Raw genomic sequence first — 14,367 nt, forward strand, 5'->3', positions numbered from 1 at the left:
CTTGGCTCCATTGTATGTTATTGACTCCTTTGTCAAATATTAATTGAGCATATTGGTTCGGGCCGCTAGCCTGTAGAGTTTCTGATGAAAAATCAGCTGGCATCCATATGGGAGCTCCTTTGTAGGTAACAAATTGCTATTTTCTTGCTGCCTTTAAGATTCTCTCTTTGTCTTTAATTTTTGGCATTTGAATTATGATGTATCTTGGCATGGGCCTGTTTTGTGATCTTCTTGCTTAGGACTTTCTGTGCCTTCTGTACTTGTGTGATTATTTCCTTTGCCAGGTTAGGAAAGTTTTCTGCCATTATTTCTTCAAACACATTCTTTATTCCTTGTTCATTTTTTTTCTTCCCCTTCTGGTACTCCTATGATGTGAATATTGTTACATTTCATGTTGTCTCACAGCTCCCTTAAGCTGTTCTCTTTTTTTTTCCATTGTTTTTTTCTTTTTTGGTTCTCTGAATAAGTTTTTTCCACCCTATCTTCTAATTCACTGATTCGATCTGCAGCTCCCCCTAATGTGTTGTGAATTCCTTCCACTGTGTTCTTTATTTAGTACTATGTCATTCTTCATAATTACTATGTCTTTTCTCAAGCTGTTGAGCATCCTTGCCATTATTATTCTGAACTCTATGTCTGATAAATTTCTTATCTCCATTTCATTTAGCTCTTTTTCAAGAGAATTCTCTTGGTCTTTCATTTGGGGCTTATTTCTTTGTCTCCCCATTTTGGCTGCCTGTTTGGTTTTGTGTCTATGTATGAGGTAGATCTGCTAGTGCAAGACAATGCTAGACACTGTTTCTGACTGGCCCTGAGTACCCTGTTTGGAGCTATAAATAATCCATAGATTTTGGTTCCCTCTGCTGGGCCTGCGTGCCTTTGGGAAGGACCAAGATGAGCACCAAGGTCTACTTCCTAGCCCCTTACCCTGGATTAAATCAGGCAAAGAATCAAAGTTTCCAGGGACCTGGCTTTGCCTCTAGTTTGATTGTTATTCAGTCTTGATTAGCCGTAGGCAATAGACCACAGGATGGGGTGAGAGGTTTTCCAACAGGGTGGGGCAAATGCTCCTGCCTGCAGGCTGATTGTTATTCTCAGTCTCTTAATGGGCCTTAGAAACTTCACAGGGTGGGGCAAGGGGTTTTCCATTAAGGTGGGGCAATTGCCCCCCCTCTCCACTAGGTAAAAGGTGCCTGGATAGTAAAGGTCTGCCACAGGTAGATGTCCTCTGCAGTATGAGGGAATGTCTTAGCATAGGAAACTGGGGAGTGTGTCTTCCAAGCTCTGCCCAGAGCCTCCAATTCTGTCCTCTGCTCACACACCTCCAGTCCACTCTGCCCTCCCTTTGCTGGGACCCAAAGTGAGTGGCAGCACATGAAATTTTGTGTTGGCCCTTTAAGAGGGTGCTTGCATTTCCAGCTGTCTTTCCCTGACAGACAGCAACCCTGCTGTTTTTCACAGCCAGTGTTATGTGGACACCTTTCTGATTTCTGGTGCTCTGGTCTTGGGAGCCCAGCTTGGGGTTTAGACCCCAGAGTTCTCAATGGGAACTCCCCACAGCTAAGATATTTCTTCAAAACTTCAGCTGCTGTCTGTGGGAGCCTGGCCAGCCCTTTTGTGCCTCTGCACTTCCTACCAGTCTCTATGTGGTCTACACTTTTTGTCCTTGGTTATCAAGTTTATCTCCAGCTAGTCGTCAATTGATTTATTCAGGATGGTTTTTCTATATTTTAGTTGTAATTCCAGTTTGGTTCTGGGAGCATGTCAGTGTAGCTTCCACTTACTCCACTACCCTTTTGGAATTTCTTGATGACTTTTGAAATCAATTTTGCTTGGTGTGGTCATGGAGTTATGGCCTTAAGAACATTTAGTTCATCGAACCACAGGGTCCAGATTTTTACTCTAATTGGGGAAGATTGTTGAGTTACAGGATAAAAGGTCTTTAATACCCAGTAAAGCAGGATTATCTTAGACTTTGTTAGTAAATTCCTCTTTGTCCATAGAGAGCATTAATATCATAGTTGAGCCTGAAATCCAAGAAAAATGTCTCTTTTGTTAAGGTATTGACATGAATGTCACTTCTCAGAAGAACTGAGATACTGTAAACTGATCTAGCTATTTGAGAAAAGTGTTTTGCCTAGGTTTGGATTTGACTAAATAACTCCAAGCCAAGTAAGATTAACCATAGCCATGTGTAGATATTGAAATGCCTTCTCTTCACATTCTTCAGTTCAGCCTTCTTTACTGATTTTTCTGTTTAGTTTCCCATTTAAAATGTTGTGATTAGATCAGCCTCCACAATGGTGATCCCTTCTAGTCCTACAATACCTAACATCTAGTTCCACCTGCCTCAAATTGTTCAGCTGTCAAAGTCCATGTCTCTCCTTTATTCCTGTGTTTACCTAGAGCGGTGATGGTGAACCTTTTGAGCTCAGCATGTTAGCACTGTGAAAAACCCTAACTTAACTCTGGTGCTGTGTCACATATAGAAATTTTTTGTATTTGCAACCATAGTAAAACAAAACTTATATTTTTGATATTTATTTTATATATTTAAATGCCATTTAACAAAGAAAACTCAACCAAAAAAAATGAGTTCGCATGTTACCTCTGACACGTGTGTCATAGGTTTGCCATCACTGACCTAGAGCCTGACACAAAGTCCTTATGTGGAAAAGGCATGGTTTCATTTCCACTTTTTGTCTAAAAACAGAGTTACCTTTTAATGTCTATACTATAATTTTTAGATGATGATCTGTTCTGGGAACATGTCTTAAACTAGACTGTGTTCTTCTCTGAAGAGAACTGAAACATATGTAAAAGAGGTTCTTGATTATATTTTATATTATCCATACTTAAGACTTCACTCCTACCAGTCTTGTAAATAAACATGATATTATCTACTCTGAATTCAAGTGAGCTGGATTGTATTGGTCCATTAGGTAACCCATTACCTACTGCTTGTACTAGTATAGATGGAATGCCCAGAGAATACCCTTGTGTTCTCTCTTTTTTTTTTTTTTAAATATATTTTATTGATTTTTTACAGAGAGGAAGGGAGAGAGATAGAAAGTTAAAAACATCGATGAGAGAGAAACATCGATCAGCTGCCTCCTGCACATCCCCACTGGGGAAGTGCCCGCAACCCAGGTACATGCCCTTGACCGGAATCGAACCCAGGACCTTTCAGTCCGCAGGCCGACGCTCTATCCACTGAGCCAAACCGGTTTCGGCCCCTTGTGTTCTCTTACACACATTCTGTATCACTGTCTAGAATAGCATCATAGTACTTATGGAGAAACTATTCAAAAGATCTGAGTTCTTGTCCACTCTGTGAGCCTCAGGGTTCTGCAGCTATAACCCTAAATTAGATAAAATTCAAAATCTGTTGCAGCTTTTCAGTTTTTACTGTTTAATTTTATCTTTACACACTCTTGAATATGACTCATAGAAAATCACTTAGACTGTTATTATCTGCATTTCATGAGAAGAAATGCTATTTATTTAGTATCCCCTTTAAAAAGTGCCTATGCTGAACATCAATCTCTCTTTAAAAATTTCTCATACCAAGCGTAGACTCTGTGTCTCTGCTCCATTGCGTTAGCAGTAGCAGAATGTTCTTACTCTAAATATAAAATTATAAAAAAAGCAAGAAACAATATTTTCTTTAATTAACTTCTTCTTTTGGGTGTTTTAGAAGAGGGGTTATGACTTGACAAAGATTCTTTCCATCTGGTCCTGTTTGTTTGCTTTTATTTTTACTTCCTTTCTTTGTCTTATCAAATATCACATGAATCATTAACATTTGTTTCCCCCACTTGTTTTGATTTCTCATGATTAAGACATTATGTTGAGAGAGGCTCAAAGCTACTATATTTTATATTAACCTAATTTTAAGTCGATATTAAACTTTCTAGATATATGATCTTATATGTTTGCCCTGTTTATGTTAGTATTTTCCTCAGTTCTGGTGTAGGGAAACATTATGCATGTAAATGTCCTATTCTGTGAAAGCAGCAAACTTCATTAGATTCTAATGGTCTACATATAAATTTTGAACAAATAGATGCCTTTTTAAATAAAGCTACTTTCTAACAGGAAATGCAATTTATTAAGCCCTTAGTGGAGAAAATACATAAGAGAACCTTATGTTTATAGGGGTGTTTGTATTCAAAACTGGAATACCTATTTCTAAATTGTGTGATACTTTTTACTAGTATAGTTCCTTGTTAATTATTTCACTACACAGTGAAATAATTGTATTTCTGGTGTCACCCAACTAAGCAATTTGAAATTGTCTAGTATGTTTGCCACCTTCTAATATAAAATCTTGTTGTGTGGTATAATTGTTATTGAGCAAATTTTATTATAGTTTTTAAAGTAAATGATAAAGCCATGCAATACTCTAGTTTTATACATGAAATAAAAGCTAAACTATATAGGTGTGTATGTTAGACATTATAATAAACATTTATAATAATACCATCAAATACATTAAATCAAAACAATAGACTTAATACACAAACATAAAATAAAATAAAACAAAATTATGTGATTCATTCCCCATTTCTCTTTCCTTCGCCACAGCAAATAAATAATGTATAGAATCTATATACTTAATGGTCTGATTTGGTTTCAACTTTCAACTTTCTCATATTAAAATATGAGATCCATTTTTACAAGGAATTTAAAATGTTTTCTTCAACTCATCTATAGATCTAACCTTATAATAACAATAAACAACACACAAAAATTCACACCTGCAATAAACTGTTCAGTGATCTAGATACTTTCTTATACACCAAATTATAGCTATAAGCATCAAATTACAATGAACTCTGGAACTATTAGGAATTTGTAATTTAAAAAGTTTCACTCAATCCTTACTCCCAAATGCTTTTAATTAGAACAGAATCTTTAATTAAGTACTCCCATGCACAAAGTATAGCTTGGCTTTTCTGTCATATTAGCCTCCCATACGAAAGCAAACAATCATTGTATTGAAGGAAAATATTTTCTCTAAAACCAAACTATAAAAATTCTGGTTCTGGTTTCAAGTTGTTCAGTTGAGGCTCTGCATACTAAAAGGAAGCCCCTGTCTCTGGGAGGACCATGAGAAACAGAACCAGCGAGGCAGTGACACTGATGGCACTGAGATGGAGAAGAGCCAGTCCCTCATCTCTGCAATTCAGAGACATAGAATCTCTTCCAGTCATAGCCCAATTGCTTATTGGATGAAAGTAATACAATAGAATGGACATGAAATTTGGAGTCACATAAATAGCAAACCACTTCACTTCCATTTGCAAGTCTTGCAAAAGTGTGCAATATATTGAACCCTTTTAAGCCTTCATAGCTATTTATAAAAGACACTAAGGGATACCTATTTTGTTCAGTTTAGATTTGATATCTATAAAGTGCCCTGAACACAGTAGGCGCTCAGACAATATGAGATATCTGGATAATAATTATCATTGCCTTTATTGCCAATTTACTTGATCTTAAAGAAAAGTTATCATCCATTTGAGATATCAATGAATAATTGATAAACCTGGCTCACCATCAAGAACAAATAGGAAAAAAATATTTGTCTGTGGCTAATGCATGCAGAAATAAAATATATATATATAAAATAGTGGATAGGCATGAAACTGTCTAGTCAGAAAGTAAGTATAATGCACAGGGAAGCCCTTAAGACAAAGCACATGAATAAGCCCTCTGAGTTCCCAGATGTAAACAACACTAAAGTCTTACTAACCATGAAAACACTCCTGGGATTCCAAAGAACTCCACACAGTAGCTGGTTTTTCCCAGGCTTCTCTATGACCTTACAACTTTTCTTGCTGTTTGAATAGTCAGGGAAGGAGAAAGTATTGAAAACATTATTTTATAATGTAAAACCATGGCACAAATGAATTATGGGCCTGTGTATCCTTCCATTTAACTTTCACTCAGGTGGTTTGTTATCAGAAGACTGAGATAGTTCCCATAGCTGAGATGCCTGTTTTTAGGTCTGTGGGTACATCCATAGGTGGTTATTTTCTGAAGGTTGCAAGACCAATACTGTAACTTATCTGGAATAATATAAAATTAGTTAGAACTTTTTTCTTAAATATATTGAATTATGCATAAGTATGTTTCAATAAAGATGACAAAATTATAAAGTAGAATTGCATTGAAAGTTAGGTTCTGTAGACAAAGGAAGAGAGAATCACTCTTTTAGGGTCTGTCCATGCCTCATCTATTTCTGCTTCCAGTTAATTGTAAGGCAGATAATCTCTGATGTCTAAGTGTTATTTAATCATATAAATGCCATAATTGTAGCAGTTGGGATTTGTTTTATAACTGGAATCTTCAAATGCTTGATGCATTAGTTCATCTGTTAGGAAAACACATTAGTCAAAAAATGTAAAGAGAGACTTATTAAAAGTGGAATTATTGTAAATCAGATACTGAGCACACAAATATAATGTATATAATTGCTACAAATGTATTTTATATAAGATGTATGGTAAATATGCTTACACATTAATTATTGTTATATTTTAAAATAAATTTAGTTTTATTTAAAACAGATTCAGATAGACTTTAACATTTCTAATATACTACAGATAATTATTTTTATTACATAAGCAAATTAATGAATATATTTTTCCAAAACTTTAGCATTTAATACTGCATTAAAACTTTAAAAATGTGTTTATTAACTGAATGATCATAGAGAGAGGAAGGGAGAGAGAGAAACATTGATTAGTTGCCTCCTGAAGGCTCTGCAACCAGGGATTGAACTCAAAACCTGGGTATGTGCCCTGACTGGGAATCAAACCCACCACCTCTTAGTGTACAGAACTACATTCTAACCAACTGAGCCACACCAGCAAGGGCTGCAGTAAAATTTTAAAGAAAGAATGCTACAGCATTCTCATTATGATTCTAATGGGGAAAGAAATATGGCTGCTTCTTTTGTGGGTCTCACCTTGTAGTAGAGACAAGAGCAATGGAGTTAATTTTTTGAGTGCTTGCATTAGAGAATGAATAGGAGAGTTCTACTTAGAGAATTTCAATAGAAAGGAGCAGAAAAATAAGTGGGGAAGAAGGAGACTTCTAAGAAGGAAAACAGGCCTTAATTCTCCATTGCATTACAGAGCTTGATGTGCCATACAATATGAAGGAGAGTCACTAAGAGGAAAGTGGTGATAGATAAGGTTAGAGAGGGAGATTAATACCAAATTATGTAACATCTTGTAGATGGTGATTATGGCTAGCAGATCTTTTATTATTTTTAAAAAGTTATCTTTATTGTTGAAAGTATTACAGATATCTCCCTTTTTTTTCCTATTGACCCCCTCCACCCTGTACCTGCCTCCCTCGTCCTCAGGCCTTCATCACACTATTGTCTGTGTCCGTGGGTTATGCATATATACATATAAGTTCTTTAGTTATCTCCCTCCCCCACCCCTGCCTTCCCTCTGAGTTTAATCAGTCTGTTTCATGCTTCTAGGTCTCTGGTTAATGAATTATTTTTTATATATCCACTCTTCCCTATTAGATTTGTTCTAGCTATTATGCTATAAACATCACAGAAAATTATAAAATTATTTTTTAAGACTTCATGTACAAAGATTTTAAAAACCCTTCTTGAGGCCTGAAATGTTAATTTTGAGCAAATTCCCTGTTCACAGGTTTTGTGAAGGACCTCAATTGATAGAATTTCAATTTTGGGCAAGTTGAGAATGTCTCTTTCCTCTCTCTCTAATCCTAGGAAACATTGTCTATTTAAAAAAAAAAAAGAATGAGAATGATATTCTTAACATAGTTAAATACATAAGAGAAATAATGAGACAATTGAAAAGAGAGAAAAGTAGAAATCAATTAATTAATGACTAAGAATTAGACAATTTTTGTGAATGTATCAGCTCTCTACTTCTTTGGTTACTTCTACAGTAGGTTTTAAAACTTGAAATGCAGACATATTTTATACAAATATATTTAAAGTTTAGACCACACCACAAGTGGACAGTTTGGGGGATGTGACATTTGAAAAATAGGCTTATGTTTAGTTTTGTTTCTCTTTTGATTTTTAACTTCCTATTTCTTATTTCTCATTCATTCAAATGCATTTATTGAAAGTGTCCAAGGTTTGATTTCCTTTTTTTCTTTTTTTCACATAACTGTGTTACCCAATTGGTGAAAGTTAAGCAATACATTTTCATCTTAACATTTAATTGTTCGGTTACTCTCATGTCAAGGGTGGAAGGTTATAGTTTATTGATAGTGATGAAATTACCTAGGTGGCTTTCATGTAAATAGCAACAAATATAGAAAATAGTTACATGACGTGGTATATTTAACAACAGTGCTAAGGAGAAAGATTGGAACTTGGTCTTTCGCGATGAAGATACACCTGAATGCATCCAGAGAAAATTTAGTTCTGCAAGCTTGAAGAAAGTAATTGTCATTCAACAGAAGTCAACTAGCTTTGCATATCAATAAAACACACACAGCACATACTCTTATCTATTTTTTGAGTGCTCTGGAACTGATAGCAAAATAGCAAATATATATTTATGAGAACTAGAAATGCTGTACTCATTGCAATCACATTAACTCAATGTAATTATGAAATTAACTTTGAGACTATGTGGAAAATGTTACTTCTTAATCAAGTGGGGAGAGACTAAAATCCACAAATTTTATATCAAGCTATGTAGTTTTTATATTCACATTTGTTTTCAAAATGTCATCTCATTAATTATTTTTATTGTTTACTTTTAGATGGAAGACTGTATTTGAAAACTACTGTCATGTACTGAATCATTCCCGTTGAAGAAATCCATGTTGTAGTAAAGAACTTTGCAGTCAGACATTCATCATTGAAAAGTTCGGAAAAAAATAAAAGTCCTTTTAAGGGAACTTCCTCAATTTTGTGTATTAATGTTCTTTAAAAGTTTAAGTATTCTACAAACAAAAAAATACAAGGTTCCTTCATTGATTTTCACCTGTGGTTATACCAGAGACCTGAGAATGTTTGTAAATGTACAAGTATCAAACTTCTTACAATGAATGTCTGCAACTTTGCTGCTGGACACTTGTATACAGAGTTAAAGGCAGGTCTGAATAAGACCTAGCTTTGTTTTTTTTAATGGAATGAACCATTTTCCTCTTCTGAATATTCTGTATCTGAGCACATCAAGAGACTCGTAGCAGTGGTCACCCAGACTTACAGAATAATATCCTCCAGAAACCAGCAAGAACACTTGGAAATGAACTTATAGGAGGCATAGAGGATTTCTTAAAAGTCAATACAATAAAGAGTAATATTCTGTTACATTCTATTTTAAACTCTCTAATTGTGGGGTTTCTCCTGAAGATGTTTTTTCACATACTTTCCAAAAGACCAATAAATGGATATTGACAACAATCCAGTGAAATAACATTTTGAGTATCTGAAAAGAAGTATTGAATATAAGCCAAAAGGTTTCACTGAAGGTCTTTTTTCTTTTAAAAAAAGAAAATACAAATGTAACATGTTTTCATTCCTGACTGGTAGTGGTATATAGAATTAAAAATAATAATGATGCTTCTTATTCAAACTGTTGGTCACATGTACAGTATATAAACATAAAACATACAAGGAAGGTATGTATGTATGCAGTAGTATACTAGAGTTTAGGAAAATGAAAATTTTAGAAAATATGTTTTGTCACCCTGTTGGTCAGAAAGACACCTTTCTGGTTTTAACGCATGCAGGCATGTAAATATTTGTCTGGAGTCACAGTATTAATGAATGAGATCTTAAGCATCTGGTGACATCAGAACTCTGTGTCAGCCATTTTTATTTGTATATTGAACCCTAGTCAGTGCCCCAAGCTGCACTATTGAGAATGGATTGTGGCTGAACAGTAAATTGAAACACCAGAAATATTTTTATATGTTAACGTCATATTATGTTAATGTTGCTGAAAAATGAAACCTAACAAACCCTTGATGTATCAGTCCAATACCATGTAGCGCTGAGTGATAAAGTTAAAATGTGTTGTGCTTCCCACCCTGGTCAGAGGGAAGGGTGCCTCCGTGTTATTTTCACTGTCTTTGGAAAGTTACAGTATGTGTTTTCACTTTGTGCAGATAACTGGAAGTAAAGCTGCAAACAGTGCACATTATATGCTGAAGTTACCTTCTCTTTGCTTTTACCTACCTGGAGTTACACCTTTAAAGGCTGGTATTATGAATCAGTACAGTTGCTATTCATTTTATGATTTTGCTGTCACATTAAAATGGTATGGTCATAACATTATTTATTACCATAAATGGCAAAATCTTAAATATCCAAGAAAACTAGCTTAAAATGTTCAAGGAGTTTGGAGTTGGATTATTTGGTGGTTAAGAGAAGAATATTATACATATTCTGGCAGTAAGCTTCAATAGTTTATAGGTCTTCCTTGCAATACTGGAACATACTTCTTTTGCGTAGCTCACTATGTAACAGCTAAGTCCATTTTTTTAATACAATAAAAAGGTTATATATGCAGTTCCTATTTTAGCTTGCTTTAAAGGGAGCAATATTTTTATTTAAAATACTGTTAGTTAATGCTTTGTAGAAACTCGGTTTTCTAAGGTAGTTCTTCCATTAACCATCTCTTGTTTGAGCGCAAGAGATTCTAATCCTAGTTGTATCTATTTCTTGTTGTTCTCTGTATGCAGTCTTTAAAGAATTACAACACTTAAAATTGGAGGGACTTGTGGCAAGCTTTTGAATCATACAGTTTTGAATGATTTTTTAAAAAGCCTACAACTTACATATGTAGTAGAATCATTGCTCTGCTCCTTGCATAGAGTCACCTGTTAAGTAGGTTAAATAGTTTTAAAATACATACTTTCAAGACCTTTGAGAATGCTTTAGGATTGGGTTTGATATAAAAGAAAATTTTAGCAAGGATTAAAGAAAAGAGCTATCAACTATATGTTAAGAGAGAATCTTACTAACACTGTTGTAAATATTACAATTCTTGAAATGTTATTTTAAGTCTGTAACTTAAGTTTACCCCCCTCCCCCCTTTTTTTTTAGTTATACAGGTTGGTTTGAAATTTGTTTTTGGTATAAACAAGTAAAATTGTGCCCATTTTATGGTTTCCATGCTTTTGTAATCCTAGAAATATTAATGTCTAGTTGTTCTATATTATAACCACATTTGCGCTCTATGCAAGCCCTTGGAACAGAACATACTCACCTTCATGTAGGACCTATGAAAATTGTCTATTTTTATCTATATATTTAAAGTTTTCTAAAAATGATAAAAGGTTATTACGAATTTTGTTGTACAAAATCTGTACAAAAATCTGTTTTTACATCATAATGCAAAAATTGGAAATTTTTCTATGGTAGCCTAGTTCTTTGAGTCTGGTTTCGATGTGAGAACCATGTTTACTGTTATTGTATTTAATTTTCTTTTTCTTTTCAACAATCTCCTAATAAAACTGTCTGAAATCTCCCTGTGACTTTATTTATAGTTCGTCTTTATTAAATTTTGTGAAATGCATAGCATTGAAGGAATATTTACTTTCTAATGGGAGGCATCTAAAAACATCGTAAGTCAGCTCTTTGCAATGTGAGGGAACAATGCTCAATGATTTTATTTAACATGCAACTGCTTCTATCTCTAATATGAATTACTGTGGTGAAAAATATCATAAAAGCACACTCTGTAGTTATTGTTTAACAAGCAGATTTTCCATATTTTGTTTCTTGCCAGCTAAGCAAACTTCCCACATATACATGATTTATTTATGTACATTTCTCAGTTTATGAAGCTGTTATTTGTACCTTTTTCCTTTATATTCTTATATTCCCATGATTCTTATTTCACAAAGCTTTGTGCTGAATAATGTAAAGTAGACATGTTGATGGAACAAAATATATTATTCCCATATCTATGAGTGTATATTTGTAACTCTAACTTAGTGTTTTGCTTTTGATCTCTCTCACTGGAAAAAATGCCTTTAGAAACTTGGAAGTTTTAATATCCTTTAATAATATATAAACATTTTTATCAATCCAAAATGCAGCATTTGAAGAAATATTGGGTTGCTATCTCTGTGAATATTCTAAACTCTCCCAAGAGAATGGAAAATGGATATTTTTTTCTGTCAAAAGAAATTATTTCAATAAGTTAACAAATTATGATCTTTCCCTAATAAACACCCAAAATGTTTATGTGACCCTTATAATCACATTTTTGTCTTCTGTCATCAAATGTTTATGTAGGTAAGACTTGTACTGGAGTAGCATACAGTCTCTAGATGTTAGTGGAATTTGGTGGTAATTTAAGGTTTTCCCAATGTGTTTTCCTTGGGACTAGCAAAATTAGAGACTGCACAAAGCTATTTATTACTAGAGGAGAGTGAATTATGAATAAAGGTTATATGAGTTGCATTTTAAAAATATGCGAAATAGAGATGTTAATAAAATTTAAAAAATATTGTAAATGGCATTGTAAAGATATCATTTTTCCTCATGTGTAGGCTTGGTGCTCAGATTTATCTTTAATATGTACAACTGGTATATAAAAGCAGAGTTGATCCTCATTTATTCATTTAAGCAGATTCACTAATAAAGCCTCTGTTCTGCACCAAGCACTGTGCTAGATGTTGTAGTCACTGGAATTGAAACATAGCTGTTGTTCCAGAGGAGTTTATACTTTCTGTTGGAATCAGATCTTACTTTCAGCAAGAAAAGATGCATTGAGAATCTTCTGCTTGGTAGTGAACATATTGCTGGTCCAAAGAGGGTATTGTTACCTTACCATTAAGTGGTAACAATCTAGTGGCCCACAGTGTACATTCACCTTCTGGAGAAAGAACAAGATATTTGGGGTGTCAGACAATTCTGGAGGAATTGAGAAAAGCATGGACACATTTCCCCCTAAGTAAAAATAATACTACTCTAGTGATATGATTTTTCATTCATTTCAATCACAGCACATTTACCAATGCTCACAAACTTTGCTTTATGGTAGGTAACCAGTTTAATCACAAAAAAATGTTTTATTATTTACAAAAAATAAATTCCTAATATAGTCAGACTATTGAGTATAGATCTACCATATTCAATTATTACCCAGTACCTATGAATACAGGGTAAGTACTTGCCTAAAATGATTCAAACACAGAGCATACATTCCTAAATGCCAAGTAAGTGTGTTAGATAATGAGCATCATTTAAATTTGTAGGTCAACTAGAGGCCCGATAAAAGGGGGCATCATTTACATTTATAGGTCAACTAGAGGCCCAATGTACGAAGATTCGTGCAAGAATGGGTCTTCCTTCCCCTGGCTGCTGTCACCGCCTTCATTCTGGCCTGGAGCTGCCCTTATACCTCCCCATGCTGCCCGGAGGCCCGGAGCAGCTGGGGCAGTGTGGAATGACTGTGTCGTCACCATGGCGACAACCAAGCGTCCTGCCCCACCCCAGCTGCTCGGCGCCTGCGTATGCAAGTTAACCGGCCATCTTTGTTGAGTTGATTTGCATACTCACTCCTGATTGGCTGGTGGGCATCACAAAGTTACGGTCAATTTGCATCGTTCTCTTTTATTAGTGTAGATGATCTGGAGCTTTTGAGTTAAACTATTGGATCAGTTAGGATGGTTGGATGTAACAAAAACAAATCCCTGCAAGTTTAAATACCATACAAGTGGATTATAAAGACCCAGAGGTACACAAGCCAGAAATACAGTTAGCCCCCAGGGACCTGGGACCCTCTACTATTTTCACCTTTCTGCTTCTCAGTGACTCTGCTTTTTTCTCCTTGCACTGCAGGCCTATTTGCTTCTCCTGTTTATCTCTTGATTTCTCTATTACTCAGGAGCATAAGACCCATCTCACAGAGGTGATCCAATGTTCTCTCATCCAAAATCAGATTCCCTGAGAGTTTCGATTGCCTCAAGTCAGGGCACATGCCAGGGAGGTAGCTTGGCAGTACAGTGGATATGTCTGGGGAAGGTTAGAAATTACTGTGTCTGATGAAATTTGAATCTCTGGGGTTGGAGTTAGGGCATTGGTATCTTTAAGTGTCTAAGTTTCTTGGGTGATTCTAATGAGCAGCTAAGGTTGCAGGCCACTGTCTGGGAGGATGGAAAGTGTCACATTCTAGAAAACTACTAGTGGACCTCCTGCAGTGAGGAGTTTGGAGAGGGCAGGGGAAATTGTGAGCTGTGCAGATACTGCAAAAGCAAACTAATAGATCTGGAAAATCATTAAAATTTCATAAAATCTGTAAAATATTTCATATATTTTAAGTAGTTTTAGCATTATGAACTTAATTCTGAGGTGAATATGAATTTTTAATCCTCCTAATTAGGTGCAATAGA

General features: G+C 35.0%; 1 protein-coding gene across 1 annotated transcript in view; it reads left to right on the forward strand.

Moving 5' to 3' along the window:
* DACH1 (dachshund family transcription factor 1) overlaps positions 1–12,589 on the forward strand; it is a 445,250-nt gene extending 432,661 nt beyond the window's left edge. The window contains exon 11 of the mRNA XM_036299959.1: positions 8,776–12,589. Coding sequence (XP_036155852.1) covers positions 8,776–8,813 — 38 coding nt within the window. The 3' untranslated portion in view covers positions 8,814–12,589. The remainder of the gene's footprint in view (positions 1–8,775) is intronic.
* Positions 12,590–14,367: the final 1,778 nt, after the last annotated feature.

This window comes from Myotis myotis, unplaced genomic scaffold (assembly GCF_014108235.1).
Source record: "Myotis myotis isolate mMyoMyo1 unplaced genomic scaffold, mMyoMyo1.p scaffold_m19_p_3, whole genome shotgun sequence".
NCBI lineage: Eukaryota > Metazoa > Chordata > Mammalia > Chiroptera > Vespertilionidae > Myotis > Myotis myotis.